This window comes from Accipiter gentilis, chromosome 23 (genome assembly GCF_929443795.1).
Source record: "Accipiter gentilis chromosome 23, bAccGen1.1, whole genome shotgun sequence".
NCBI lineage: Eukaryota > Metazoa > Chordata > Aves > Accipitriformes > Accipitridae > Astur > Astur gentilis.
In genome coordinates this window covers 19,037,345-19,061,039 of record NC_064902.1, presented here as the reverse complement: position 1 = coordinate 19,061,039, position 23,695 = coordinate 19,037,345, and the positions used below count along the sequence as shown (strand labels likewise).

General features: G+C 46.8%; 1 protein-coding gene across 2 annotated transcripts in view; it reads left to right on the top strand.

The window, feature by feature from the left end:
- Positions 1-23,695, top strand: part of FRMD4B (FERM domain containing 4B) — an 85,334-nt gene that overhangs the window by 25,763 nt on the left and 35,876 nt on the right. Inside the window, exons 1-4 of one of the 2 annotated variants that reach the window (XM_049826849.1) lie at positions 855-1,045; positions 3,705-3,789; positions 15,175-15,231; positions 16,239-16,261. In XM_049826849.1, coding sequence (XP_049682806.1) covers positions 1,014-1,045; positions 3,705-3,789; positions 15,175-15,231; positions 16,239-16,261 — 197 coding nt within the window. In that variant the 5' untranslated portion in view covers positions 855-1,013. Of the gene's footprint in view, positions 1-854; positions 1,046-3,704; positions 3,790-15,174; positions 15,232-16,238; positions 16,262-23,695 lie in introns of those variants that run through there. The other variant, XM_049826848.1, reaches the window with a different exon arrangement.

The window sequence follows — 23,695 nt, the reverse complement described above, 5'->3', positions numbered from 1 at the left end:
ATTTGTGCCTTGTGTGCTTAATTATTTGAAGCACTTCCAAGCCAGAGCCTCTTGTGTAGTTGGGTCGGTTGGCACCGTCGCCTCTCCATGTCCTCCGTATCCTGGTCCTGGAGGGAATGGTTCAAACAAGTGGCACTTTGTTTTTGCTGAATATGTGCTTATTTGTGATGGAGTTCAGGGCTTCTCATCCCTTCCCCACTTTTAACAGGAAGAAAAAATCCATTTTAAAAGGGATGATGGGCTCTTCAATATATTCACTGTGTTTGAGGATCTGGGGGCTCAAATCTATGACTGCCCAAGAAAGCTGTGAAGGCAATCATATGGCTTGAGCGTTTCTTTGGTGGGGATTAATGCTGTTGGCTCGTGATGTTCATTTTGGCCCTCTCTGTTGCAAGATGGTCCTCTACAGGGCAGGGTGTGCAGAGACCTGGGCAAGAAGTAACATGTGAAGAGTGGGCTTGCAAAGACCAAGTTCTAGAAGCTCATTTTAAGCCTGACTACTTTGGAGTTGTGAGATCCAAACCGAGCAATTAGGAGCCAAGGAGGTGGGCAGTGAGCGAGAAGCAGAGCAGGAGGAGGAGGATACAGAAATAACTAGCAATATAGGAACTGTCTGATCTGTAGAAAATAGATACTCCAGCAGAAAAGCCGCTTCAAAACCTGCAGCTCTCTTTGTTACAACCTTTTGGGTAAGTAAGCGACTCCAGGCTTTTGCTCCATGGCATATGCCTTGGGTGGTTAGTTCAGACGCTTATCTCCTGCGAACACATTGTCATAGCCTACTCCTTAATTAAACTCCCACGAGAGCGGCCGAAATACACAGTTGCAGCTGTGTGCGCCCGTGGCTTGAATGGAAAAGCGGAGTTGGGCGTGGGGCAAGTGGCACGGAGGGGATGGGCGAAGAGTCCCGGCGCTGGACGGTCTCCAGCCGTACGTGACGTGACGTGACAGCGGTGGATGCTGCTGCAGGGACAGGGTGTCCCTTGGGCTGGGAGAGCCCTCCTGCGCGGGCCATGCCTTCTGCGGGTTTGAAATATGTTCAGCCGTGAGTAGAAGAAATACGGAGTCGGTGTCGCTTTCGTTTGAGATGCAAGTATAAGGAGGCAGGGCGCTGAGCTGCTGTTCTCATAACAAGTGGCAGATGTGCAGCAGCATCAGTTCTCGGTATCTTTCAGCGCTGCGGTGGACAGTTTCCAGGAGCAATACTGGAAATGGTGGGGACCCCCAGATACCTGGTTATGACTTTCCTTGTGTTCCTAACTCCTTGGCCCTGAGCTTTTGCTGTTCTGTAATGAAACACATGATAATCCTTTCAGATTTTAATTATTTTTCTTCAGCTGGCATAAACTCAATCCAGTCATGCAAGTTTTCATATGGTATACACAGCTGGTGAAGGACTCTATAATGCAGATTTAGGACTTCTAAAAGTGTCGTTCTAGTTTCAAGGATGCTGACAGCATCGGAAATAAAAGCACAACATACGCTTTATGGTGTTCCCAAACATGCCTGCCGTCCCCTGAACATCATTACCTCTGTGGTCCAGTGTTCCCCATCTGTATTGCAGTGATAAGAGCGTACAGCCTTCACCATGGCAGACCTGGTTGGGGCAGGAGCCGACGCCTCCCCAGTGCCCTCTCCCCAAATCCATAGATCCTACAGTCTCCTGCTATGTACCAGCAGTGACTGGGAGCTAGCTCTCTTCAGAGCTAGGGGTACTATCCTGCTTCTGAGGGTACGTCAGCCATGTCTGACCCTTAGTTGAAAGAAACCGCAATTGCAAATGAGGTCATTAGTTGAGGATAATTGCCTTTTTGGTGCAGTGGAGGGAGGAAAGCTTTAGCAGGCGGAGGAAGGTCCATGCTGTGAAGGGCTGGGCTGGCAGCAAGCTGGGAAAGGATGAAGAGTGAGGCTCCTGTCCTCTGCTCTGCATTTCTGGAGAGAAACACTCAAGTGTATTTAAAGTGAAGTTTAGTAAAGCTGTTAAAAAAAAAAAATTATATCAGGTGTGATCAATAGAGGGTGGAAATACCTGTGGCTCCTACAGTTCTCAGTGAAAGGCAAGGCATGGAAATGTAAAATAGCCTTTCAAACGTCTGGGGCAGGCTGCTGGGCTTGGGTCTGTGCCTTGGACAGGCTACATGCCTGTAAAATGGGAAAAGTATCTCCTTATCCTGCAGACACGTTCTGGGGAGTGCTTTAAAATTAATTTGATGGAACATACTGTAGGAATGCAAAATATTAAAAAAAAAAAAAAATACTATTTAACATATTGCTTGTCTCGAGTCACAGCTTAAATACTGCATATGTTCCTAGCAAGTGCAGTAGTTGGTAGCTTTACTGCTTCCTACCACGTGCTCCATGCTGCTGCTGTGGACTTCTTCCAACATCTTGCAAATCATCTACACCAAGAGTCAGTTGGCTGGAGCTTGAGGCTCCTTAGCTTGAGGAGCCTTAGGAGCACTGTGGGGCTGTGGGAGGGATTGGCCTGGTTCTGATAAACACAGTGGGCCGTGTGCCCTGTTTTGGGCATCCAGCCCTCCTATCAAAGGCAAGACATTGAGAAGCCCTGGTGTGGTCTGCACTGCCTGGGCAGTGGTGGTGGTGACCCAAATTTTGGCTAGAAAGAAAAGTGTACCTTCTGTCTAGCATAGTGTGGGTGAGTCTGGACCCAACGCATGCATCCTCTGTAAGCAGCTGAAGGGTTGACAGGACCACGTTTGCACAAATTTGTCTCTCTTTAAACTGACTTGGCAGTTCTGCGCTCCTCAAATTATAGATGTTTTCTCCACACTATTTAATGCATTTCAGCGCTGTTTGGTTTGATGCCTCGAGTGAGTCAGAGAAGCGCACAGACAGGTTGTGTGCAATTTTGTGGAGTGCCAGTGGCATACGCGATGTTTGGTGTAGCTCTGTAACAAATTGGGACCCATCTGCTCACCTTGGCTGGGCCAGAGTAACCAGTAATGGGATTGCTTCTGTTGGTGTGTGCCTCTGATGCACCCGTGGCCCTGGGAAGAGGAAGGCAGGGATGGGGAGGAAGGCAGCGAGCGCTGTGCAGAGTGGTGCCTGTAAGGCTGAACAAGTTGCCAGCCCTTCTGTGTAAACCTCTGGTTTTGGGGGTCCCATTGCCATTAGGATGGATGTGCCCAATGGGATGGAGCTGACCCCAAAGTGTTCCTTGTGGGGTTTTTTTTTTTGGTTTGGTGTTTGTTTTGGGTTTTTTTGCTTTTCCTAGTTTGCTTGGAGCAGAGTTAATGGCTTTCAGCCCATTAACTCTCTGCTCCTGGAGGAAAGACCGTCCTGCGGGGCTGCTGCCGGCCCCTCTCCTCCAGCACACCAGTCCAGTGCTGGACCGGCTGCAACATGCCATTTGCAGTTACCTTTTCCACTTCTGTGGCTTTATCTGCATAGGAGGGATGGGCTTTGCTCCTTTAGTGTTTGACACGGTTTTCAAACTAGATGAGGAGTCATCAGATACCTACGATCTATTGAACAGGGAGCTTGTTGTTCCTTGTGTGCCGTCAGCCCATGATTTTCTGCTTGTTCCCTCCTAATAGGCAGGAAATTAAGTGCAGTAGCTCATAGTTCCTCTGTGCCATTTTATTGCTAGAGAACAAAACATTGAGGAAATAAAATGATTTGGGAGGAAGATGAGACCTATTCAAGAAAGTAACTGTGTGGGTTTTTTTGGTTTTTTTTTTTAGGTTCTACATTGAAAGCATTTCCTTTCTCAAGGACAAAACTACGGTAGAGCTGTTCTTTCTGAATGCCAAGTCCTGTGTACACCAGGTAAGGCTCAGCATCTTTCAGAGCACCTTGTTGTGCATCTCCCTTTTGTTGCTCCTCTGTCACACACAGTCCTGCAAACTTGCAAGGAGCTGTGTCTGATTTCTAGATCTTATTGAATTATTGAGATCTCCGTGTGCTTAATCGCCTCCTTCACTTAAATGCTGGTGCTTCAAGCAACTGGAAGAAGACGATGACTGTTCCCTTGTCCCGTTTTCACAGCCCCACTGTGTACTCACCACACTAGAATAAGTCTTAAATGCTCAAAAGCTTTTAAGTTGTTTGAAATCTGGGTTGTAACTTTGCAGGTAGGTTCTGTCTCTGTGGCGTATCCTTCTGTACGCTGCATAGCAAACAGTCAAGGCAAGCATCTCTTTACTGATCTTGAGTCAAACTTGTCTCCAGAAGGAAAGACCCATGAGGAAGGTCCTATGCTGTGAACTTTGTTCCTAGTTCCCTGATTTCCTGCCTTAATTCAGTAAAGTAGTAAAGTAATAAATCTTATAAAGTAGTAAAGTAATAAATCTTAACAAAGCTAGTTGTTAAAATACTTTCTGTATTTACTCTCTGGTTAAGAAGCTTCCACTGTTTTCTCAAAATGTTCAAATTGGTAAAATATATATTTTTAGAAGTTATTTCATGATATGGTAGCCAAAATCTTAAAAAAAAAAGTTGATCCGCTGCAGATACACCTGGGTCTGAAAAAAGAATAGTGTGGCAGCCACCTTTGCCATCCCCTTAATAACTGGCGGTGCAATAGCAGCTGCAGTTCAATGAACTTTAGCAATGCCTGATGTTTCTGGGATTTTCCAGTTAATGTCAAACTCAGGCACCTGGTGCTTTTTTTTTTTTTTTTTTACTCCTGGTTCAGTCAGAGAGGGTCACTCATTTCTTACAGCCTTTTCTTGGAAGACAATTCTGTATCATTAGCTGGTTGTAGAGCTCAGTGTAGCTGGCCAAAATTTTCACCTTTAATATGCTTCATATTTTAGAGGATTCTTATTCAGTATCCAGTATTCATTATTTTATGATGGGATCAGAAACCTGACATGAAAGTGGTTAATGGCAAAATTGTGACTGTGCTTTGTACAGGAATTGCTTTCTGGAAGGAGTGGAGGAAATTGGTACCTTTTTACAACATGTTAAAGTTTTAAAGATGCTTGAAAAGAACTTGGAGCCTCACTGGTTAAGATTAATAAAAAGCAAATCTCCATTTGACATATCTTCTATTTTATAAATGAAGGGTCTTGGCAACTCATAGTCATCCTTTCAGGGAAAACTGGAGCAGTTTAACTAGACAGACAGTACAAATAATTTTGGAACTGGAAAATGGGTCTGGTTTTAGGATGGGATGTGAAAAATGCCAGTGCTATTGAAACAAATGCTGGTCAACGTTAAAACATTTGGGTGCAAGTTTATGTGTATGCATAAAGCATGCATAAAGCATAAGAAGAAACAAAGGAGAAGACTAGCATAAAAAACTTCCCTCGCTGATCATAGATACACATGTCATCAAACCAATAAGGAGTCGCTTCTGGCCTGGATAAATATTATTATTCAAGCAGCATAATTTCATATTACTGAAATGAAGTGCTGATAGCACATGAAGCGCTGATGATGCACGGAGTGCTGCAATAAGACTGTGCATCATCCCGTTGAGTTCAGGGCTTCGGGAGCTGGGAGAGGTTTGAATAAAGGCTGGTTCATGTTTTTCCCTTCGTGGCTTGCGAGGTGTCCATGCTAATTGGTAGTAACCCAAAGTGCCAGCTTCCCTGTTCCTGCAAGCAAAACTGCCAGAAGCAGAGAGGGTTTTCTGTTGTGTCCGGTTTCTGTGGGCAGCAAAGGGACAAGGAGCATCGCTTCCTCCCGAAAGAAGGATCTCCGTGGGCAGCGACGAGCGATTCGGCACGTAACGAAAGCCGAGAGCTCCTGCTCTGCCTGCAGCCCTTTCTGTGCTGGGCGGCTTCGCAGCCCGGCTTCAGCAGAAGCCAGTTTATTTACTTTCAAGATGCATTTGGTCCAGTGGCTTTTAACCTTATAATTAGGTCTTTTCAAAATATTTTATCCTACTTGGTAAACTTACCGTCAGTCTCTAGGTTTCAAGTAGCGTGTGAAGCGCACACAGGACCAATTCTCATATTTAAGCCCACGGGAGGTGGACGAGAGGATGCACAAAGGCACTTTGGGTGCGTTCACATGGCACGTCGGCTCCGTGGTGCTGCGGGGAAGGAGGCGCAGCCTGCAGGATGAGCGGTGTCGGCTTTGGAATACCAGCAGATCCCCAGCTCTGGTGAAGCAAGTGGTTGATGCTCCTTGATGACAGTGAGGAATGTTCCCTGGCATTTCTCAGTTGTTAATGCAGCTCTAGGAGGTTAGACCTGCCTCAGCTTAGCTTTTTCTTTCTTTCTGGTTCCCCCCCCCCTTTCCTTGCTGCATTCGTGGAGTGAGGAAACCCCAGTGTCTCAAAAAGCAGCAACGTATACCCGGCAAACGTGCTCGGGGCTGTTCCTCAATGCACAGGGTGTGCTGGAAGACGTCCTACCAGGGTTGTATCCTAACCTGGATCTTTGCACGAAGCTTCTGCTCCGTGTGGGCCAGGAATGTGGCTCAGAGGATAAACGCTGCAATACCTGGGGTGTGAGAAGACCTGCGTGGATAAGATTGCCTAAAAGCCAGTCATGTTTTTTGCTTTCACAAAGCTGGTTCCAAAGTTTTCACAGTAGCTTGTTCGCCATAGGTGACACTGTGTGAAAAGCCCCAATCCAGAATGGTGCCCCAGATGACTCCAAAGAGGTTGTGCTTGCAGCTGAATAAAATATCAGAATAAATAATATAGCATATTCAATATATTACTAATTATATGATAAATTATAAAATATGGATGCTGAATAATAAATAATGGAATAAAAACCTGCAGAAAAGTTCCAAAGAGGGTAAAGGCTGGCTTGGCATTCTGTAGTGCACAGTCATGCTGCTTTTCCTCACCTTTCAACTTCACATTCCTTCCTCCAACTCTCTCTGCTCCTTTCTGCAAATCGGGTACCACTTTCCCCTGCCAAGGGCTGGAAGAATCCGGGGCTTGTGCATTTTGCAATTTTTGTAGACAATTTGGCAAAGAAAGGGCAAGATAGACAATGAAATCTCTGCTGCCAAAAATGTATTTCTTTCTCCTCCCTGCCCACTCCCCCACCTCTGTGCTCTTCTGTACAGTCAAAGCTCCTCTGTGCCTCTGGGACCTGCGGTGTTCTCTGCGCCATCCCTTCTGCCTTGCCCTCAGCCCCTGTGGCGAGCTAGGGCAGACCCCTTTTTCCAAAGCACGAGAGGACTGAGACCTCGTTTTCACAACAAAATTCCTGTTCTAGCAGCGTTGCAGTTCTGCACCTGGAGGAGGAATCCCTGTGCACTAAGCGCAAAGCGTCCGTGGCTGCTCCTTTCCACTGCACCTCCATCTTCACCCACCACTGCATCAGCACCGGCATCTTCCCTCTGCACGGTGTAACGTTAACGCTGCTTTACCCATGTGGAGAATAAATTTCTGCTGGATTTGCCAACATGACCCATTCAGCTCTTGCTGGCCTTGCCCTTCCCAATGTCTCCTTGCATATGAACTGAATGCAACATTTGCTGTTCCACTCATAAGAGCACCCAGTGTTTTCCTCACCGCTGCTGCGTGCGTAAACCTTGGCCTCCAGCCGATAAAACAAATGCTGCCAGTGCTCTTGCCCTTCCCTCCTTTCATGTCGAGCTGCCCATTTTTACTTTTTTTTTCCCCCGGTCTGATGCTGCAGTCCCCAGGCCCTCTCAGTCCTGTGTGGTCCAGCCAGCTGCCTGGCTCCTGCTCTCCAGCATCCACGCTGTTTGGGTTGGAGCTTGGAGAAGCTGTATCCACTGCCAGGAACAGCTTGGGCCACCAAGCAGGAGCTGGGAGCTGGTAAAACTTAGATCTCCATGTCTATGGAAGGGCCTCCCAGCTACTTAGTTAAAAGCTCTTTTATCCATGTGTATTTTGGGAGAACGCAGAGGCTAGAAGGATGCTTTGTGTATGTCTGGGCTGTGTTTTCTTACGTGCCTCTCTTTTTCAAGGCTTTGAGAACTGCTGCCTGAAAACCTTCAGCAGTGACAGCTTCAATTTAAAAGCTTTCTCTCCTGTCATTGACTTTAAGAAGCTGGGTTTAGATTTATAGCTATCTCTGAAATCTACTGTACAGCTGGAATTTAAAATAGTGAAAGCCTAGCGCTTGGTTTCAGGTGAAATGGGTATCTCAGAATTGATGTGTTTGCACAGGGATAGGGGAGCTTTGTAACACGTTCAGTGTGTTATTGCACAGCCCGTGACCATAGCTGGGATGCTTTTAAGGAGGTGGGTCGGAACTGGTCACGCATATGTTGATGATAAATTTGGGAAGATAAATCAGCCTTTTCTTCTTTCAAAACAGCCAAGTTTGGAAAAATAACACCCTACTTGGCTAGCGAAGCACTGTCAAGTTTATTATGCGTTGGAGCTAACCTCCATATAGCTCCACAGCCATACGATTGACTCTTTGCCAGTCCTTAAAATACATTCTGTAAACTAAGATCTTGGTCAAGTTGGCCGTGTTCCCTTTTTCCTCACTGTATTTGGGTGTCGGGGGTTTATTTATTAATTTCCCATTTGTTTCAAGGACTTGTAGGAATTACTTTAAAAAAAAAAAAAAAAAAAAGAAAAGAAAAAACTTAAAGGAAATGGAAGTTTTCAGAGGAGTCTGTAACCTTGATAGCTTTGTGAACAGCAGTGCTTGTGAACGCTTGGCAGTCTGAAGACCAGTGCTTACCAAGAAGAGCTGTTGAAACAGACCCCTGGTGCGAGCATAAAGTCTGGCTGGCTTCCAGCTCGTGGCGAGCGAAGTGGTCGTATATTAGAGAGCTCTCGAAAGTTTTATAACAGATATTTCCTAATTCTTCCCCATCTCGAGGGAGAGGGGAGCGTTCCCATGCAGCCTTGTAACACAGTGTAGTCTGATCCTAGCCAAGGCTATTAAAATACGCTCTGTCCATTTCTGTATTTGCTGTTCTCCTCTTGAAGCTTGCCCGTGTAAAGCCCAGGATGATGACCAGCAGGACCAGTTGGCTTTCTCCACCTTCAGGGCTGTTATCTTCCATGGGTGCTGGTAGTCTCCTCCATAGCCTAACCCCCCCAGCAGTGCGGCAGCAGATGAGAAGGATGGAGCATGGTTATGCCTGTGAACAAAATGTGACAGGGGGAGGAAACGGGACCCCCGTGCTGATGTAAACTGGCAGATCTCCATGGGGCCCCCCTACTCGTTACCCCATGAGACCTCACGTGGGGCTGCGCTGGTGGCTTGGGGAGGGACTTGGCCGTGGTGTGGATATAGTCAAGTGACTCCACACAGCACCATCGAGAGTGGTTGAGGCTGGTCCGAGGCTGCCTGCTGTAAAGATGGTGATGGTGCTCCGGGACCTGTTGAGGCTCTTGACAGGGGAGATGTAGGTTGTGTCCCAGCTGGGCTGGCCCATCGCATATGAAGGTTTAGTTGGTTTGCGGCCAAAGTTTCATACCGCGCGTCTCTTGATGCAGTCATCTCCTCCTGGGTCTAACTACTGGCTTTAATTGCAGTGGAGAATTTTGCCCCTTTGATCTCCTGGCCACAGGGTGAAGATGCTGTGACAGCTCAGGCTGTTCTGTTGTTGGGACGTGTTGGGTATCTCACCGTGGTGCTGGGGCAGGAAAGCGAAAGGCTCTGATTACATGTTAAGTCTAATGACACTTGCCATATACTTGGCTTGCAGACAGGGAAGTCTTTATGTCCTTGCCCCATTCTCTGCTTTTACTCTTATATTGATGCAAAAAAAGCAGCACTAAATGTGCTCTTGTTGCGCTGAACTGTGCAGACAAGTTTCAGAGTAGCTCCTGCTGTCCCTGGAGTTTGATCTAAGTGTTGGCTGAAGCACAAAAAGCAAGCAAGGGAGATGGATGAGGGTGGTTGGCGGAGACAGCAAAATAAAGGGCGTAACAGAGAAACCTGAAGCTTTTGCTCACTATGAGGCACTATCACCTTTTTTTTTTGGCTGGGTTGGCCTAAGCTGCTGAGGTGGGAAGCAGCAGGTCCTGCCAGGAGAGAGCTGTGGTGGCTGCTGTACGTGCGTTGAGCTGCGTTTGGTCTTGGGTCGTGCCCTCGTGTGGCTAGAAAGGGCTGTGGGGCTTAGCGGCTGAAATGAAAGATGTCATGGACCATCTAAATGCTGTGAAGCAGCTGTGAGGCCTCCTGAGCCATCCAGGCTGCGCTCCCCCATGGGGTAAGCGTGGCACAAGTGAAAATCCGAAGTGCCCTTTTGAGGAGGGTCAGAAGGACCAGCCTCTAATGTGCTCCTCTGAGGGCTCATATTCTGCATCTCCTGCTGGTTTAGTGCTTTACTTTCTCTCCCTAATGTGCTGGAGGTGGACCTTTGCTTTGCTGTGCTTTTTCTCAGCCCAGCACTTCTGTCTTTGGGAAACTGCTCCCAGTTGAGATGCTCAGCGAAGTTTGGAGCTTCTGATACAGAAGGGAATGGGATGAGGATGGGGCGTTCGGTACATCGCAGGGCAGCGCGAACAGCAGGTGACACCACTGGGATTGAGATGTAGGTGTGAATGCTGGTAATGGGGACAGGCGCTTTAAAGTTGGATGGTTATTCGTTTGCTGCCATTGGTTGCCTCCTTGGTGTAATTAGCCAGTGCAGCCACACTGACAGAGCGAGTTGTTGCGTTTGCCTGACCTAGTTCCACCTGCGTTGCTCGACTTGTGTCGTGTAACAGGTTGTGGCCAACAACCCTCCTCGCCGCAGCCCGTCCCGGGAGCTCAGGCTGCCTCACGCAGCCTCCGCTCCCAAAGAAGCCTTGAATGCTGAAAAGCTGCTAAACTTTCTGCATTGCAGGGACCTGCCTTCGTATCCTCTGGCTGTCGGGACACATCGCGGGGATGCTGGATCGCTCGTGGGAAGTGGCAGCGGTGCTGGGGAAGGGCAGGGGCGCTGGCATCGCGTTCTTCACTTGTGCTGCGTCCACACCCAGCTAATTGCCTCCCTCGGTTTGAATACCTTGTTATAGACATTTGGGTCCTTCCTTTCCCTCTAATTGCACCCTTCTTTCTCTCAGCTTTTTTTAATCACCTTTTGGTAATCACAGGTAATTATATTCAATATTGTGGCTGTCTCGAGGCTATTCAATTATAGTGTGTGTATATGGGGGCGTCGTTGGTTAATATGAAATTTTGAAGGGCTTGGTCTGAGGGAATAGGTGTGTTGGTATCTCAGTTGTCAAATCTTCAGCTGAAGCGTTTTTGTTGTCAGTCTTTAACCTCTGGAGGTTACACGTGGTTTGAAGAAAGCATATTCATTTGCATTTCTTGTTCTGGCCCTAAAGAGTTAAACGTTGCTTATTTTTTTTAAGCTGTTTTAATCTGAGTTTGCAGTCTAAAGATTTGCTTAGCACAGTTAATGCTCATCTGACTATCTTCGTTCTTGATCTGTGTTTTCATCAGGATTTCAGACTTGTATCTCTGTGACAGTAAACTCTAGTGTTGTTGCTGTGTCTAATGAGGGTTCACTGCTCTATTCGTAACTGAGCTTGTGATTTTTTTAATTTTTTTTTATCACATAAGTCTGTGTCTGTGCAGCAAAAGACTTGAGCTGCCATCTGAATCGGGGGCTAAATTCTGCCCATGGGCGCTGAAGGCAGGAGTTAGTCTTTAGGAATAGTGACCTATTCCCGCTGTACAGTAATTGCCACCCGGTTTGGACATCTGCTACAACCTTTTATTATTCTGATGTTTGTCAGTATGACAAAAGCCACCACCTGAATCCGCTGGACCAAATGTAGTGTTTATATAAGATAGTGGCCTTTTCGAGAGCTACACAAGGGGCCGAATCTGTCTCGCTGGTTAAAACGATTGGTCCCTGTGCAAACTCTAATTGAATAATATCAGTTTCATCCCCTCCCTGGAACTGCACCCGCTAGTCTGTTTAAATTTATTTACATCTAAAATGTAGAAGACTCAGATTCCATTATCTGAATTGCATCCATCTACTTAACCTCGCGCTAGTGACCTTGTTTCCACTTGGGATAAATCTTAGGAAAACCTTCCATCTTCATCTTCAACACGTGGCCGTGAGAGCACTCGCTGCCCTGGCTCCCAGGGCCCCCCGCCTGCTCGCTGAAGTCTCTGCTTAAATTACCCTCCCAATTGCAGGCATTACAAATGAATTTTCTTACAGCCATTTACCCCATCTATTTTTTTTTAAATTTGACCTTGCTGTTAAAGCCGTGCTAAAACAGAGACCCCCATCTGCCAGCCTTAGGGACAGAAAGATGGTTATAAAATCCAAATATTGCCTGGGTGGGAAGAGTCGCGGTCCTGCACTCCTGAGTGACATGTATCACTATGCGGATTTGTGTCGAGCCAAGGGCTGTCCAAACTCCTTGACGGCCCAGGGCTGGATTACATTATAGCAATGGCCAACTGGGGAACCAGATGGCAAATAATGTTATATTATGATGGAAAATAATTCCAGGCTCAGAGGGAATTGTCCACGAGACTGTCACTTGCATAGCATTAGTCTGTTAGAGAAAGGCTGAGCTGGGCTTTGGCATCCCTTGCTTCAAATCCTTGCTCTGCTACTTAGCTACTGCACGATCTCGGGGCACTCCCTTCGCCTCCCTGCATCTCTTTGCATTTTAGCCCCTTTAAAGGGTAAGGGTTCTCCTGATTGCTCTTTGGGGTTTGTTTTTTTTTTTTTTTTGGTGCAGAGCTTCCCTCAGAGTGGCACCAGTCTCCTGCCACTGTTACCGTCTGGTGATCCGTGGGAATAATTAGGGCTGGTTCACCCTGTTCCGAGGTTTGCCACAGCTGGAGAGCCGCGGTGGCAGCCCTGCACCTGGGGTGTCCCGTTTATCCCTTTTGCTCTGGTCGAGACCCTTCAGTGTCTCGTTTGAGAGAGGTCGGGTTAGGGAGGACCCTTTTACTTGTTCGCTCCTCAATACCGCTTCTAAGCAAACACGTTCGAAACTGAGGCCATCGGCACAGCAAACCCCTGCCTAGGAAAGCAGAGACTGAAACTTCGTTACCTGAAGAAGGCAGTCCCCCTTCAGCCTGTTTGGCCTCCTAAAACCTTAAATGAAGTGGTTTGTGGGATCACTTTTAACTTTCGTGGCAACGCTGCAGCAGCCTAGTAAAGTGACCAGAGTTTCTTAACGCTCGTATTTAGGACTGAGTAAATAAACACTGAAGAGCAGCCTGATAATTACTATTGCTAATTAGTTAATGGTCGTGAGGTGCTTTGAAGATGAAAAGCGAAGAGGTGCTGGGTTATTAAGTCCCAAACGCCCCTGTAATGCCAGCAGCAGCTACTGCTATGGGTCAGCAGAGACTCGCTGCTGCAGTTTTTCTTGGAGCCAGCAACAAAGAGAAGAGGACCTTTGATGTGAGAATTGCATTTGGATAGTTAAATCTCGATGAGTTTCTCGTATGCTTAAAAGGTGATGAGCCGCATGTAGCTGATTCTGCCTTGGGGCAGGGAGATGGTCTTCGTGAGGAGCTTTTAAGGTCCCTTCTGGCCCTGTTTTCCCTGATTTTGTGGTCCAGGGACAGCTTTGCTGAACTAGAGCCCGTCTTTCCTGCTGAGCGGAGGTTCCCTGCGATGGGATTTTTCTCACGTGTGGGTTTTCTGCCTGCCGGTGCAGCGGAGAGCAGTGCTGGGGTGACCTGATCTCTCATAATCCTTCCACTGCCACAGTTGGCCTCCGAGGCTGTTTGAGCAGATGCAATTTAAGCTCAAAAAAGGCAGCTCAGATGTGCATAACAAAGACTAACCTGATAGAGACCTGGAAGTAACAAAGTACCTTAAAATTGCACCCACGTGAAGAGTTTCTGGGCTTTTCTCTTAAGCATCAACATGAAAGAGATCTGAAGGAAGGATGAACTTGAAGCTTTTTTTTTTTTTTTCTTCCTCCCAATTCATGATGTGCCCCTCCTCTCCTAATAAAATATGTCTGGGAATGCTTTGGAGGCTACTTCTGCATAGCTGTTGCCACACCTGTTGGGAAGGGGAAATTCCTCTTTGTCTGCCATTGGGGAGCAGCCTGGGGGAGTGCTGCTGCTGGAATGTTTTATTGACAAAGCAGGCAAAAAAACCCTTCCTTTCCATGAGAATTGAATTATTTGTTTGTTCACTTTTGAATTTAGCCTCTGTGGGCCAGACCTGCAGCTGTAGTAAATTAGCTCAGCTCCAGATGTGCCCTATATATTTTGAGATGTCATTTTCCTGTATCTGTATGTGATTTTGTAGATCTTCCTGCTACGCTGGTTTTGGCACTATTTCAGTTTTTGGTCTCCGTTGTCCCCTCATTCAGCCAGCACATCCTGGGGATGGAAGGTGTGCTAGAATCTCAGTGGCATCATGTCCACTACCTTCACTTGCAGAAGACCAATAAGGAAAAAAAATAATCTGTGTTCATGGGCTCAGTTTTGTCCTTTATAGACAGTTTGCAGGATGCGGTAGGTGCAAAGGCTGACTTTGACAACGCAAGAATCCAGCTGTAAGTGCATCTCCTTTACTCTTCCAGTGTTAACTGCTGGTCCCAGTATAGAACCGACCCCAGGGTTTTTACTGTAAGAAACTAACTTTGAACGATTGCGAGCAAGAAAAAAGGATCCTTACGTGGTTTTGATGTTTTGGCATTTATCAGCTGTGCGCCCCTGAAGTCACCGAGCGCATAGGGCTGTCAGGACAGGACTGGTTTGGGAGTGGGGTTAAGCCACGGGTTATTTCCAGCGTGGGCGTCCGTGCGGCTTTCCTGAGCGCTGCACTACACCTCCCGCGTGCTTACAAGAGCTGAAGGCTGTAAGACGCAGACTGCGTGGGGCAAAGGAAGCGTAGTTATGCTCTCCTTGTGATTAGCATCGCTTATCTAGCATCAGGTGTGCACGTACCACCATCGCAACAAAGAACTCGGTGCCCCGAAGAGCTGCTGTGCTTCAAACCATAAAAATACCTCTCGGTCAACCTTGTCTCCCTGCTTCACGGCAAGTTGCCCGTGCGCTTTCTTGCAGCGCGCAGGATGAGGTCCTTGTAGTAACGCGAAGCAGCTCCCCAAAATCAAACGCAGCCAAGGGCAGATTTGCCAAGAAAACACGCGAGGGCGAGAGAAGGCTTTGGGGGGAGGAGGAGGAGGAGGAAGGGCTGCTGCTGCCGTGTAGACGCTCACAAAAAGGGGGTGGTGGGGAGGGGACTCCGGCCCCGGGGCGGATCTCGCCTTCCCGGGCGGGTCCCCAGACCGCCCCCGCGGGGTGCGGAGCGGTGCGGGTCCCGGAGGGGAGCGGGTGGTTCACGGTCTGGTTTTTTTTCTCGGTACAGGGGCAGATTGAAGTGGAAAGTGAGACCGTCTTCAAGTTGGCAGCCCTGATTTTGCAGGTAAGCGCCTCTTCCTCCTGCTTTTGGGTCGGTTTTTGGATACCGGGGGCTCGGATTTGACTTAGTTCAGCTGTTTTTTCTGGGTCCCCCGTCCCCCCCCCCTTTATAAAGATAAGACCGTGCAGCGTTGTTTTATAGTCTCTGTAGCTGGGGGGGGGGGGGGAGGGGGAGAAAAGCTAAAAACTTGGGAACTGTTTTTTTCTCATAGGCAGGGGAAATAAATATTTATTTGAGGAATTTTAAATTGAAAGAGGGAAGAGGAAAAGCTCATCAAGGGAAGTCAATTATTCAGGCAGGTTTCCATCCAGTTTATCACTTACTCTAATTTTAATATGTTCCGGAGACCTGGGAAGAAGAGAGTATCGTACTGTGGCTGAACTTGTTGTATTATACCTGCAAATCTCTCAGAGCACACGTTTTTGATAACTCTGTCACACTGAAATACGTTATGTCAGTTTTTCCTCTCCTTAATCACGTTTTGCTGTACTCAGACTTAAATTCTGGTTGTTTACAATTTTCTATGAAAAAAATGCTACCTTTAAAATCTTGGGTTTTTTCCTCACTGTGTTTGCAGCGACAAAATGCTACAGCAGAGCTGCAGTGGCTTGATCTGCCTGAACTGTTGTTTTCATCTCGAGTGAGCACAGTTTCTCTCAACTGCTGACCTGCCTGTAAAGCCGACCTTTAGCTGGATGTGGTCAGCTGGAGAAAGAATTGTATTTCACTTTTTGTGCGGTGAAAGCGACATTCGATTTGCAATATGAAATTCATCCCCATTTTGCAAGCGGTTTTATTTACGGTGTAGGTGGATAATCTACAGCTGGAAGCGTAAAGGGCCAGGTTCTGTTCTTGAATACGTGCAGGCAGCCTCCGTGCTTTGCATTGAGTGTAACTGGGGTCAGGATCTGGCCACAGAGCTGTGGGAGTGGGGAAGTGAACAATGCTGGGAAAATCGAGGACTTTTGAAGAGATCATGTTTTAATTCTGTCACTGTTTTTCAATTGTAGGAAGCTAAAGGGGACTATTCCAGGTAATAACATTTTCCTTTCTAATACTAGCGTGCTTGATGGATGTGTTTTTCTGTGTTGGCATTGTATTGCAAACAATCAAAAATGGGGGTAAAGTCCAGCCGGGAGCAGTGGCTGAAGAAAGTGAAATGCGCTGCTGGGCTGGTTAAAATCTGAGTTGGCAGGGTGAGTAATGCCTTTTGTGAGCAGGCTCTGAGTCAAAACAGTTTTTTCAGGCCGTCCTCCTTCGCTCCCTTCCCCAAACGTGGGTGCCCAAGTGGCACGGGGAGAAAGTTCCCACTCTTCCCTACCAGAAAGCCTGTACTTTGTACTGCGGCTTGGGTTGCATCTGGGCGACCTTGCCTGCAACCCTGCCCGTACCGCGGCAGCACGTGCAGGGAGACGCGGAGCCCGTCAGCTGCCCGTGCCGGAGATCAATGAGCCGCTTTCTTCTGCAGCTGCCCCGCGGGGGCCTCCCCCTTCTCGCACTTGACCCGACAGTTGTGTTGTAGCTGGTGTGCGACCCGGTTGCTGGGCTTTGGACAGCTAAAGCTGCATCGTCAGGCTGGGCTCGCCCTTGGAGATCGCTTTTTACCGTACGCTGGTTGTGATAACTGGCCGTGGGGAGGAGGTGGGGTCGCGCTCGGCCCTGTTAGAACCAAGGGAAAAGACCTTCAATTAGAAACAGCTCGCTAAGCAAATAGAAATGCAGAAGGTTGGCTTTGGTCGCGTTAATATTTTACTACTTGCCGAGTTTTCCTGTAGGAAGAGAGGTGTTTTTCCACTTTAGTTACAGCAGCTCTCAAGAACCATGCTTTGAAAATGCTCGGTAAAGAGCCATCTACTTAAATGCGGGGAGCAAATCGCATCTGACTGCCAAAGTGACGTACTCGGCTTTTCCTTCGGTGCGCAGCTGTCAAGTAAGTGCCAGTGCTGCTGCCCGAGACCCCTTCTTCTCCTAGTGCCACCCCCTCCTCTGCTGAAGGACGCGCTCTGTGAAGTCCATCGCATCCTCCTCCTCCTCCTCCTTTTTGTTGGCGTGCTCTCACGCCTGCAAGGAGGAAAAGATGTCCTTGTGACTAAGTTCAACTGGATGGGCTGGCTGTACAGACAATTTCTGTTCTTATTCACTCTGCAGGCCTGCTTTGTGACCCGCAGTATATTGCTCGTAGCTGTAGTGTGCTGCATTTTTCTCTAGAAAGACTGCTTATCTTGCCTGATCTCACAGGGGCAGCCTAAGTTTAACTCAGTTTAGGCACAGATAACCAGAGAACTGCCCTTCACTTGACCAGTAAATTGTTAAGCTGTAGCAACTGGTGGCACATGCTCTCAATTCGGGCAAAAAGGGGTTAAGGTTAAAAACTGGCTTTGTGGTGAAAACCCCCCTTATGTAGTTTAAACTTAACACTGACTCCTTATCGTTTGCCATAAATAGGTTTGTAAGCGTTGCTTCACATGCCCAAGAACCGAGTCTGTGGTTATTTTCCATGCCTCTGCGGGCACGTTGGAAGGAGTGGATTGCCCGTGGTTACCTTCAAAAGTATTTAAGGAAAATTGGAGGGAAGAATACTCTGCTACAAGAGGGATTTCCAAGTGCAGCTCTTCCCCTAACAGTTGCAATGAAAATAGCTGCAGCAATTGTTCCCTCTGTTAAACAAAACATACGTTATGCCTCCGTAGCAAATGAGCATGGCCAGCTGTCGCAGGCACAGTGAGCGCAACAGAAGTGAAGGAATTTCATTTTACATATCACAAGTGGTCGTTTGGACCACCGCTGATAAAGCACTGGCTTAATTACCGGCGTATCTTAACAGATACTGCGGGACTGGTCTCCCCTGCCAAACTCGCCCGTGACACAAAGAATACGTCCTTGCTCCGGTGCTGCTGGTGCAGTGCGGTTGCCTCTGCGGTGTCTTGGGTTTGGCGTGTTCAATGTTCGCCGTCGTTTGGCAATTCCACTTTGAATCACTTTCTGGAATGTGGCTCTTGCACCATTTCTGCTTGCGTGAGAACACACGGGTTAATTTTTTTTATATAGGATTAGTGCTGCATGAACTCCCGGTAAATACAGGAATTGCCTGAAGTCCTAGAGATTAGCTTTCTGGAAGTGAAAAAATGGGCCAGTCCAGACAATGCTGGTGATCTTTGCTTGGCTGATTTTTCACGCATCCCGTAGGGAGCTGCTCCATGGGGACACGTCCTGCGGTGGGGTCACTGCGCGGTATTCCCGCCGGGGACAGGCAGATCAGTACCAGGGTCTGAACACTTCAAACTCCTGTGGCTCTGCAGTAACCCCTTTCTCAATCCACCGCTCAAATTCTCAGATAACGTCTTGATGGCACAGAGCAGCAATCTCCCAAGAAACACCCTCCCTTACCCTGTGCTGAGTGGGTGAGCACATTCTTTTGAAATCTGTTTATTTTCAGTGAGCAAACCTGATGTGTGGGTGCTTGGAGAAAGTAAAAACTTTTGATTTTTTTTTTTTTTTTTTTTTCCCCCCACAAAGGTCACTCCGGAGGCACTTTGCAGGCTGGTAGCACTGACAGTGTGAAAGTATCAGGGTCTTTGGGGTTTGGGCCCTGAGGTCCTGTGCTGGGCTGTTAGGACAAGGGTATGCGCCTTATCGTTCGGAGAGAGGCTTTATGTAAGATAAACTACCCAAGTCCCGGTTTGAGAGGACCCTGGCTTTTAAAACATCTTGATAAAACTTAAGTACGTGCTTCAGAATCGCACCCGCAGCATGTCCGTTGCACATGTGCCTGTTTTGGACAGCTCTGGTTTCTCAAAGGCGGTCTAAAATGACTGCGGCCCGCAGGAGGAATGATTAACGAAGACGACAGCGGACCACGACCGGTGTAGCTCACCGCACACCCAGTTCCTTTTCCTGTTTATCGAACTGGTGATCCCAGCCAAGATAATTACCCCCTGTATGTGATGAAGAGCATGCCGCAGGGATGCTCGGTGAGCCCTTCTGCTCCCCGGTACGTGGGACGGTGTCGGGGCTGCCCTGGGCAGAGCGGTTCCTCCCCAGAGTCTTGCAGCTCTGATATTCCCAGCAAGTCTGGGATTCTGCAAGTCCATGGCTCTCTGCCCTCCCGTGCAACGACTGGGCACGTTTTCCTCGAGAGGAGGGGTGTAACGCTCTGCTCATGTTTGCTTTTCACGACTCATCTATGACTTCCAGTTGACTGCTTCTCTGTTTAGACTGAATTCCCATCAGTTTTTCTCCAGCTCCTGTAAGAAGAACCTCAGGCAAAGTATTAGTCATGAATAGTAGTTTCGAAACTCTGCTTTAGTTAATTGTACTCATCCACTCTCATATTTGGAAATGCGAGAACAAAAAAAGCAGCATCCCTGGCTTTACAAAATCTAGTTTTTTAAGCTCTATACAAGGGTTTTAAACAGAAAGGTTAATTCAAGTTGTAGGTTCTGGCATGGTTCAATTTTGGGGAAAAAAAGTCCAAATTATATTTATTTTAAGGATTTATTTAAATTTTAAAAAGACCTAATGAATTGACAGGCAAGCAAAATAATAGATCAGTCTGGTAATTATTCATCGTGAAAATATGTAACATATAAAGTCTTGCTTCCTTGGGAAATAAATGATTTAGCTGTTTTTAGTTTACAGACTAAGCGTCTGCCCTCAAAAATGCTATGCAATAGCATATAGTATTATTTTTCTTTGTCGCTTGATAAAAGAGACAGTTTATAACTGAGGTGTCCTAAATGCTGTCCTTCTAGCATTAGAAGAACATTTATTAAAATCAGATTAGCTACAGGGACTATATAAGGAAAGTAACTTTAAAAAAAAAAAGTTTATTTTCTGACTGATAATCTTGGATCATATTTTCCTCAGTAACATTTCCAGTACTGAAACCCAGCCATGCTCCCTGAAATTTAATTAAATTGCTGGAGGAGGGCTTCCATTTTCTTTAAATAGCTGACGCATTCGATTTTGGTTCTGGCCTGTGGGCTGCAAAGATAACTCCCGACTGGTATAACATAACACAGACAAAATAATGAATTCCTGATAGCTGACATGTGCGAGGCACAGGGGTTTATCATTACATGGGTGATAAACACAGTTTGTAAAAGGAAAAGGGTTGTGTGAAAGATACCTCTCAAGCTGTGGCTATGGAGTAATTGGTTCAGAAACTCCCGAATTTAAAAACTTTACTGAGGAAAAAATGAAGTGCTTGGTCTAGGTAAGAAAACTGGTATTAACAATTTGCTCCTAATTAGGAGTGAGTTATCAGTCTTAGATTTTTAGGTAGCATTTGCTTGGGAAGATGACTGTTTTGCCAAACAAATTGGAAAATCTCTTGGTGGAAAAGAATGTGGAAATGATAACGTGGGCAGTGCTAAAAAATAGCTGCTTGGAAGAAGTTAATAATTGTCTGATAGCAAAGCACCTGTTCACTGTACTGCTTACCCCAGGACTTAAGGTAGCTTCAGAAACAGGACACACCTGGGGTGGTTGTTTGTTTTTTTTGGAGGCTGCTTGTCCAGCCTGTTTTTGGAAGTCTCACCAGGTTCATATGACCAAAACTCCAGGCGTGGCCATGGCCAGGGCTGGCATCAGAGCAGAAACATAAATTTGGACCGAATCTCCCAGTTGTTGCTACTCAGCTCTCTGGTTTGCATCCTGGAGAGGTCTCAGAGGACTCAAGGTGGATCCATGTGGCGTGAATGGAGCCCACCTCATGGGTGCCAGCCACTAATGGGTGCTCAGGCTGCGGGGCCGGGCTGGAGTTGACCTAAAGAAAGCCCTGAAATGGGTACAGCGTGGGTGTCGGGTCCCCGGCACGGACCCTTTTGCTCCACAGACCTGCTCCTCTTAGGCTGCCCTGTTGGAGGAGGAAGACCTGTTGTGAACCGTTGACTGGAAGCTCTTGTCCAGGACCATTGGGATGGGTTACAAGGGGACATCGGCGCTGGTCTCACATGGAGGCCAAAGACCTGAGCGCAGTCTGGGTGCTTCTTTCGGCCCCTGAGGGTTTTCTTCCACGTGTATCGGTGGGTGACACAAAAGAGCTGGTGGGTCACCATAGGATTCACTCTCGGGGCATCCATCTCCTGCCTGTCATAGGCAGCACTGGGCTTTAGTTTTTTATTTTCTTTTCCATGCAAGTGCACTTTTAAAATGCCCATGCACTGATATTTGCAGAGGCTTTCTCTAGCGTGACCCGCTGCTCCCTGTGGGCTGTGTCTGCCTCGCCGTAAATCAGTGCTCAGCACTGGCGTGGCGGTTGTGCTCCTTGTGCTCCACGGCTGCTTGTTTGCCAAGTGAGTCATTGTGTATTTTGCCTTTCAGCTGCGGCTCTGCACGCTTTTTCTTTAAATACCTTGTTAGGCACTTGCTCCTGAACCATTAACTCTCTCAGTCAAACCCAGCTGTGTGCTTTCCTGAGCTCACTCTTTTGCAATAAAGAACTAATGTGAAACAAGATGAGCAAAGATTTATTAACTTAGGGCCTGCTTGCTGTGGGTGTTGATTACTTACTTCACTTTATTTGGGAACATCTAATGAATCAAGGTAGTGAATGAATAAGTTTAGGGAAAGTCATGTTTGATATATATTTCATACAAAGATAATGATTCCCCTACTTGACAGGTATCAGATACCCACTTTCCCGAAGAGCTCTCTGCTTAATTGAATTTTATACCCTCTTCAAAGAAAGCTGGTTGAAAACTGCAGTAATTTTTCTCTAGCAGTGTGCAAGACTTGTTTTTCTTGATGAGTCACTGCAGTTCATTTTTGGGGTTATACACCCCAGTGTAGCATGAGGAAGGGGTAGTCGAGGGAAGGCAGCAGGCAGAGGAGAGCTGTGCAGGGAGCTGCTGAACTCCATCTCCCTGAGCACTTCGCCAGCAGTTCTGAGATGAAAATGTCGTTCTGTTCCGGTGGTTTATTTTTCAATAAAAAGTGGAAATTCACTGTGTAAACCAGGTGCAATTACAAAAAAATATGTAGTTAAGACCCTAATTTTTGGCTAGACTTTTAATAGCAAGGGTTTTTTTTTTTTTCTGCTGGTGCTTCTTGTAGATTCACGTAGTTCAGGGCAGACCAAAGCATACATAGTCTGCAATGATGTCATTTTAATGGTTTGTGTTTTTTTTACAATTTCCTATTTTAAATCAGTTCTGTAAGGGCTCTCAAGGAATTGATATAGTATACTTATTATGCAGCAGATGAATTGGGCTGAATTAGGTGGAAGCACTGTGGGTGAAATGAGCAAAAAGGATTAGATGGCGAGAAAAAAAAGGATGTTTTCAGTAATTTAATAATCTGATCTAATGGGATTTACTGCTTGCTTATGGCAGTGTAACTTTTAATGTTTACACATAATTATGGCAGTTTTGTAAGGAACACACATTTTTAGATTTCATATGCATGATGTTCATACATTTTCCTGAGGGGCAGCGTGTTTTGTCCTCTTTAATTGTCCCTCCACAGTCCTTTCTTTGCTTTGCTTTGCTTTTCATTTAAGGCACTTTTAACTCAGAGAGGCAGTGCTATAGTGGGTACAACCCAGCCACCAAGGGAGGGCTTTTGCCTGTGCTCTGCATCCAAAGCAGATGAGAGACAAGGCAAGTGTGGTGCTAGAAAATTCATCATCTCCCAAGTTGTTTCCCACGCAGGGGACAAGTCGGAGGCATGTTGCTGTCATAGCTGTTAGGCTTGGAGTAGCATCGTGGCACCCACAGCCTTAGGTACAAGATGCTCTCCCCTTTGTTCCTAGAAATTCCCTCAAGTACAGGTTAAGCATTAAAACACATTGCCTTTTCCTGTCGTAAAATTAAATTTCATGGCTTTTGCATTACAATGTATTCACCTCCCTTCTGTTGAATATCTGGAAAACTTTGTCAGGTCTACAGAGAGTTTCTCCAGCCTTGCACCGTCAGCTGCGAGCGGGAGTTTGGGCTCCGGTCTGACTCCGAACAACATTCTCGCTTTAAAAAAAGCAAAAATAAATCTCTTCTGCTTTTCCTTCCCGTGGTGGTTGGGATCTATCACGTAGGGTGTATTTTGTTCTTTGAGGAAATGTTACGACAGCTTTTCAGCCTCAGCTTTTTTGCTTTTGTGGATTTGTCAGGTCTTTATCGTTATTTGGATACTTTATTTTTCTTGTGGTTCCATGTATCTCTGTATCAGCACGCAGGACTGTGATAACAAGCTTTAAACTTTGCTGCTGTACTCAGACATGCTAAAACCCCACAACTAATATGGCTAAGCTGACTTTTGTGTGAACAGGAAGAAAGCGTGAATGCTAGAAATAACAGTCTGTTGTTGCGAGGAAGGGTTTGGGATCCTTCAAATGTTGTATCAACTGTGAATAGTCATCTTTTGCTCTGCAGTAAATCCCCAGGTAAAGCAGAGCTGTTCTGCTTCCCATCTGGTCTGATAGAGAAGCACTGTAATGCGTGCTGTCGGTATGGCTGAGCAGCTCTGTAAA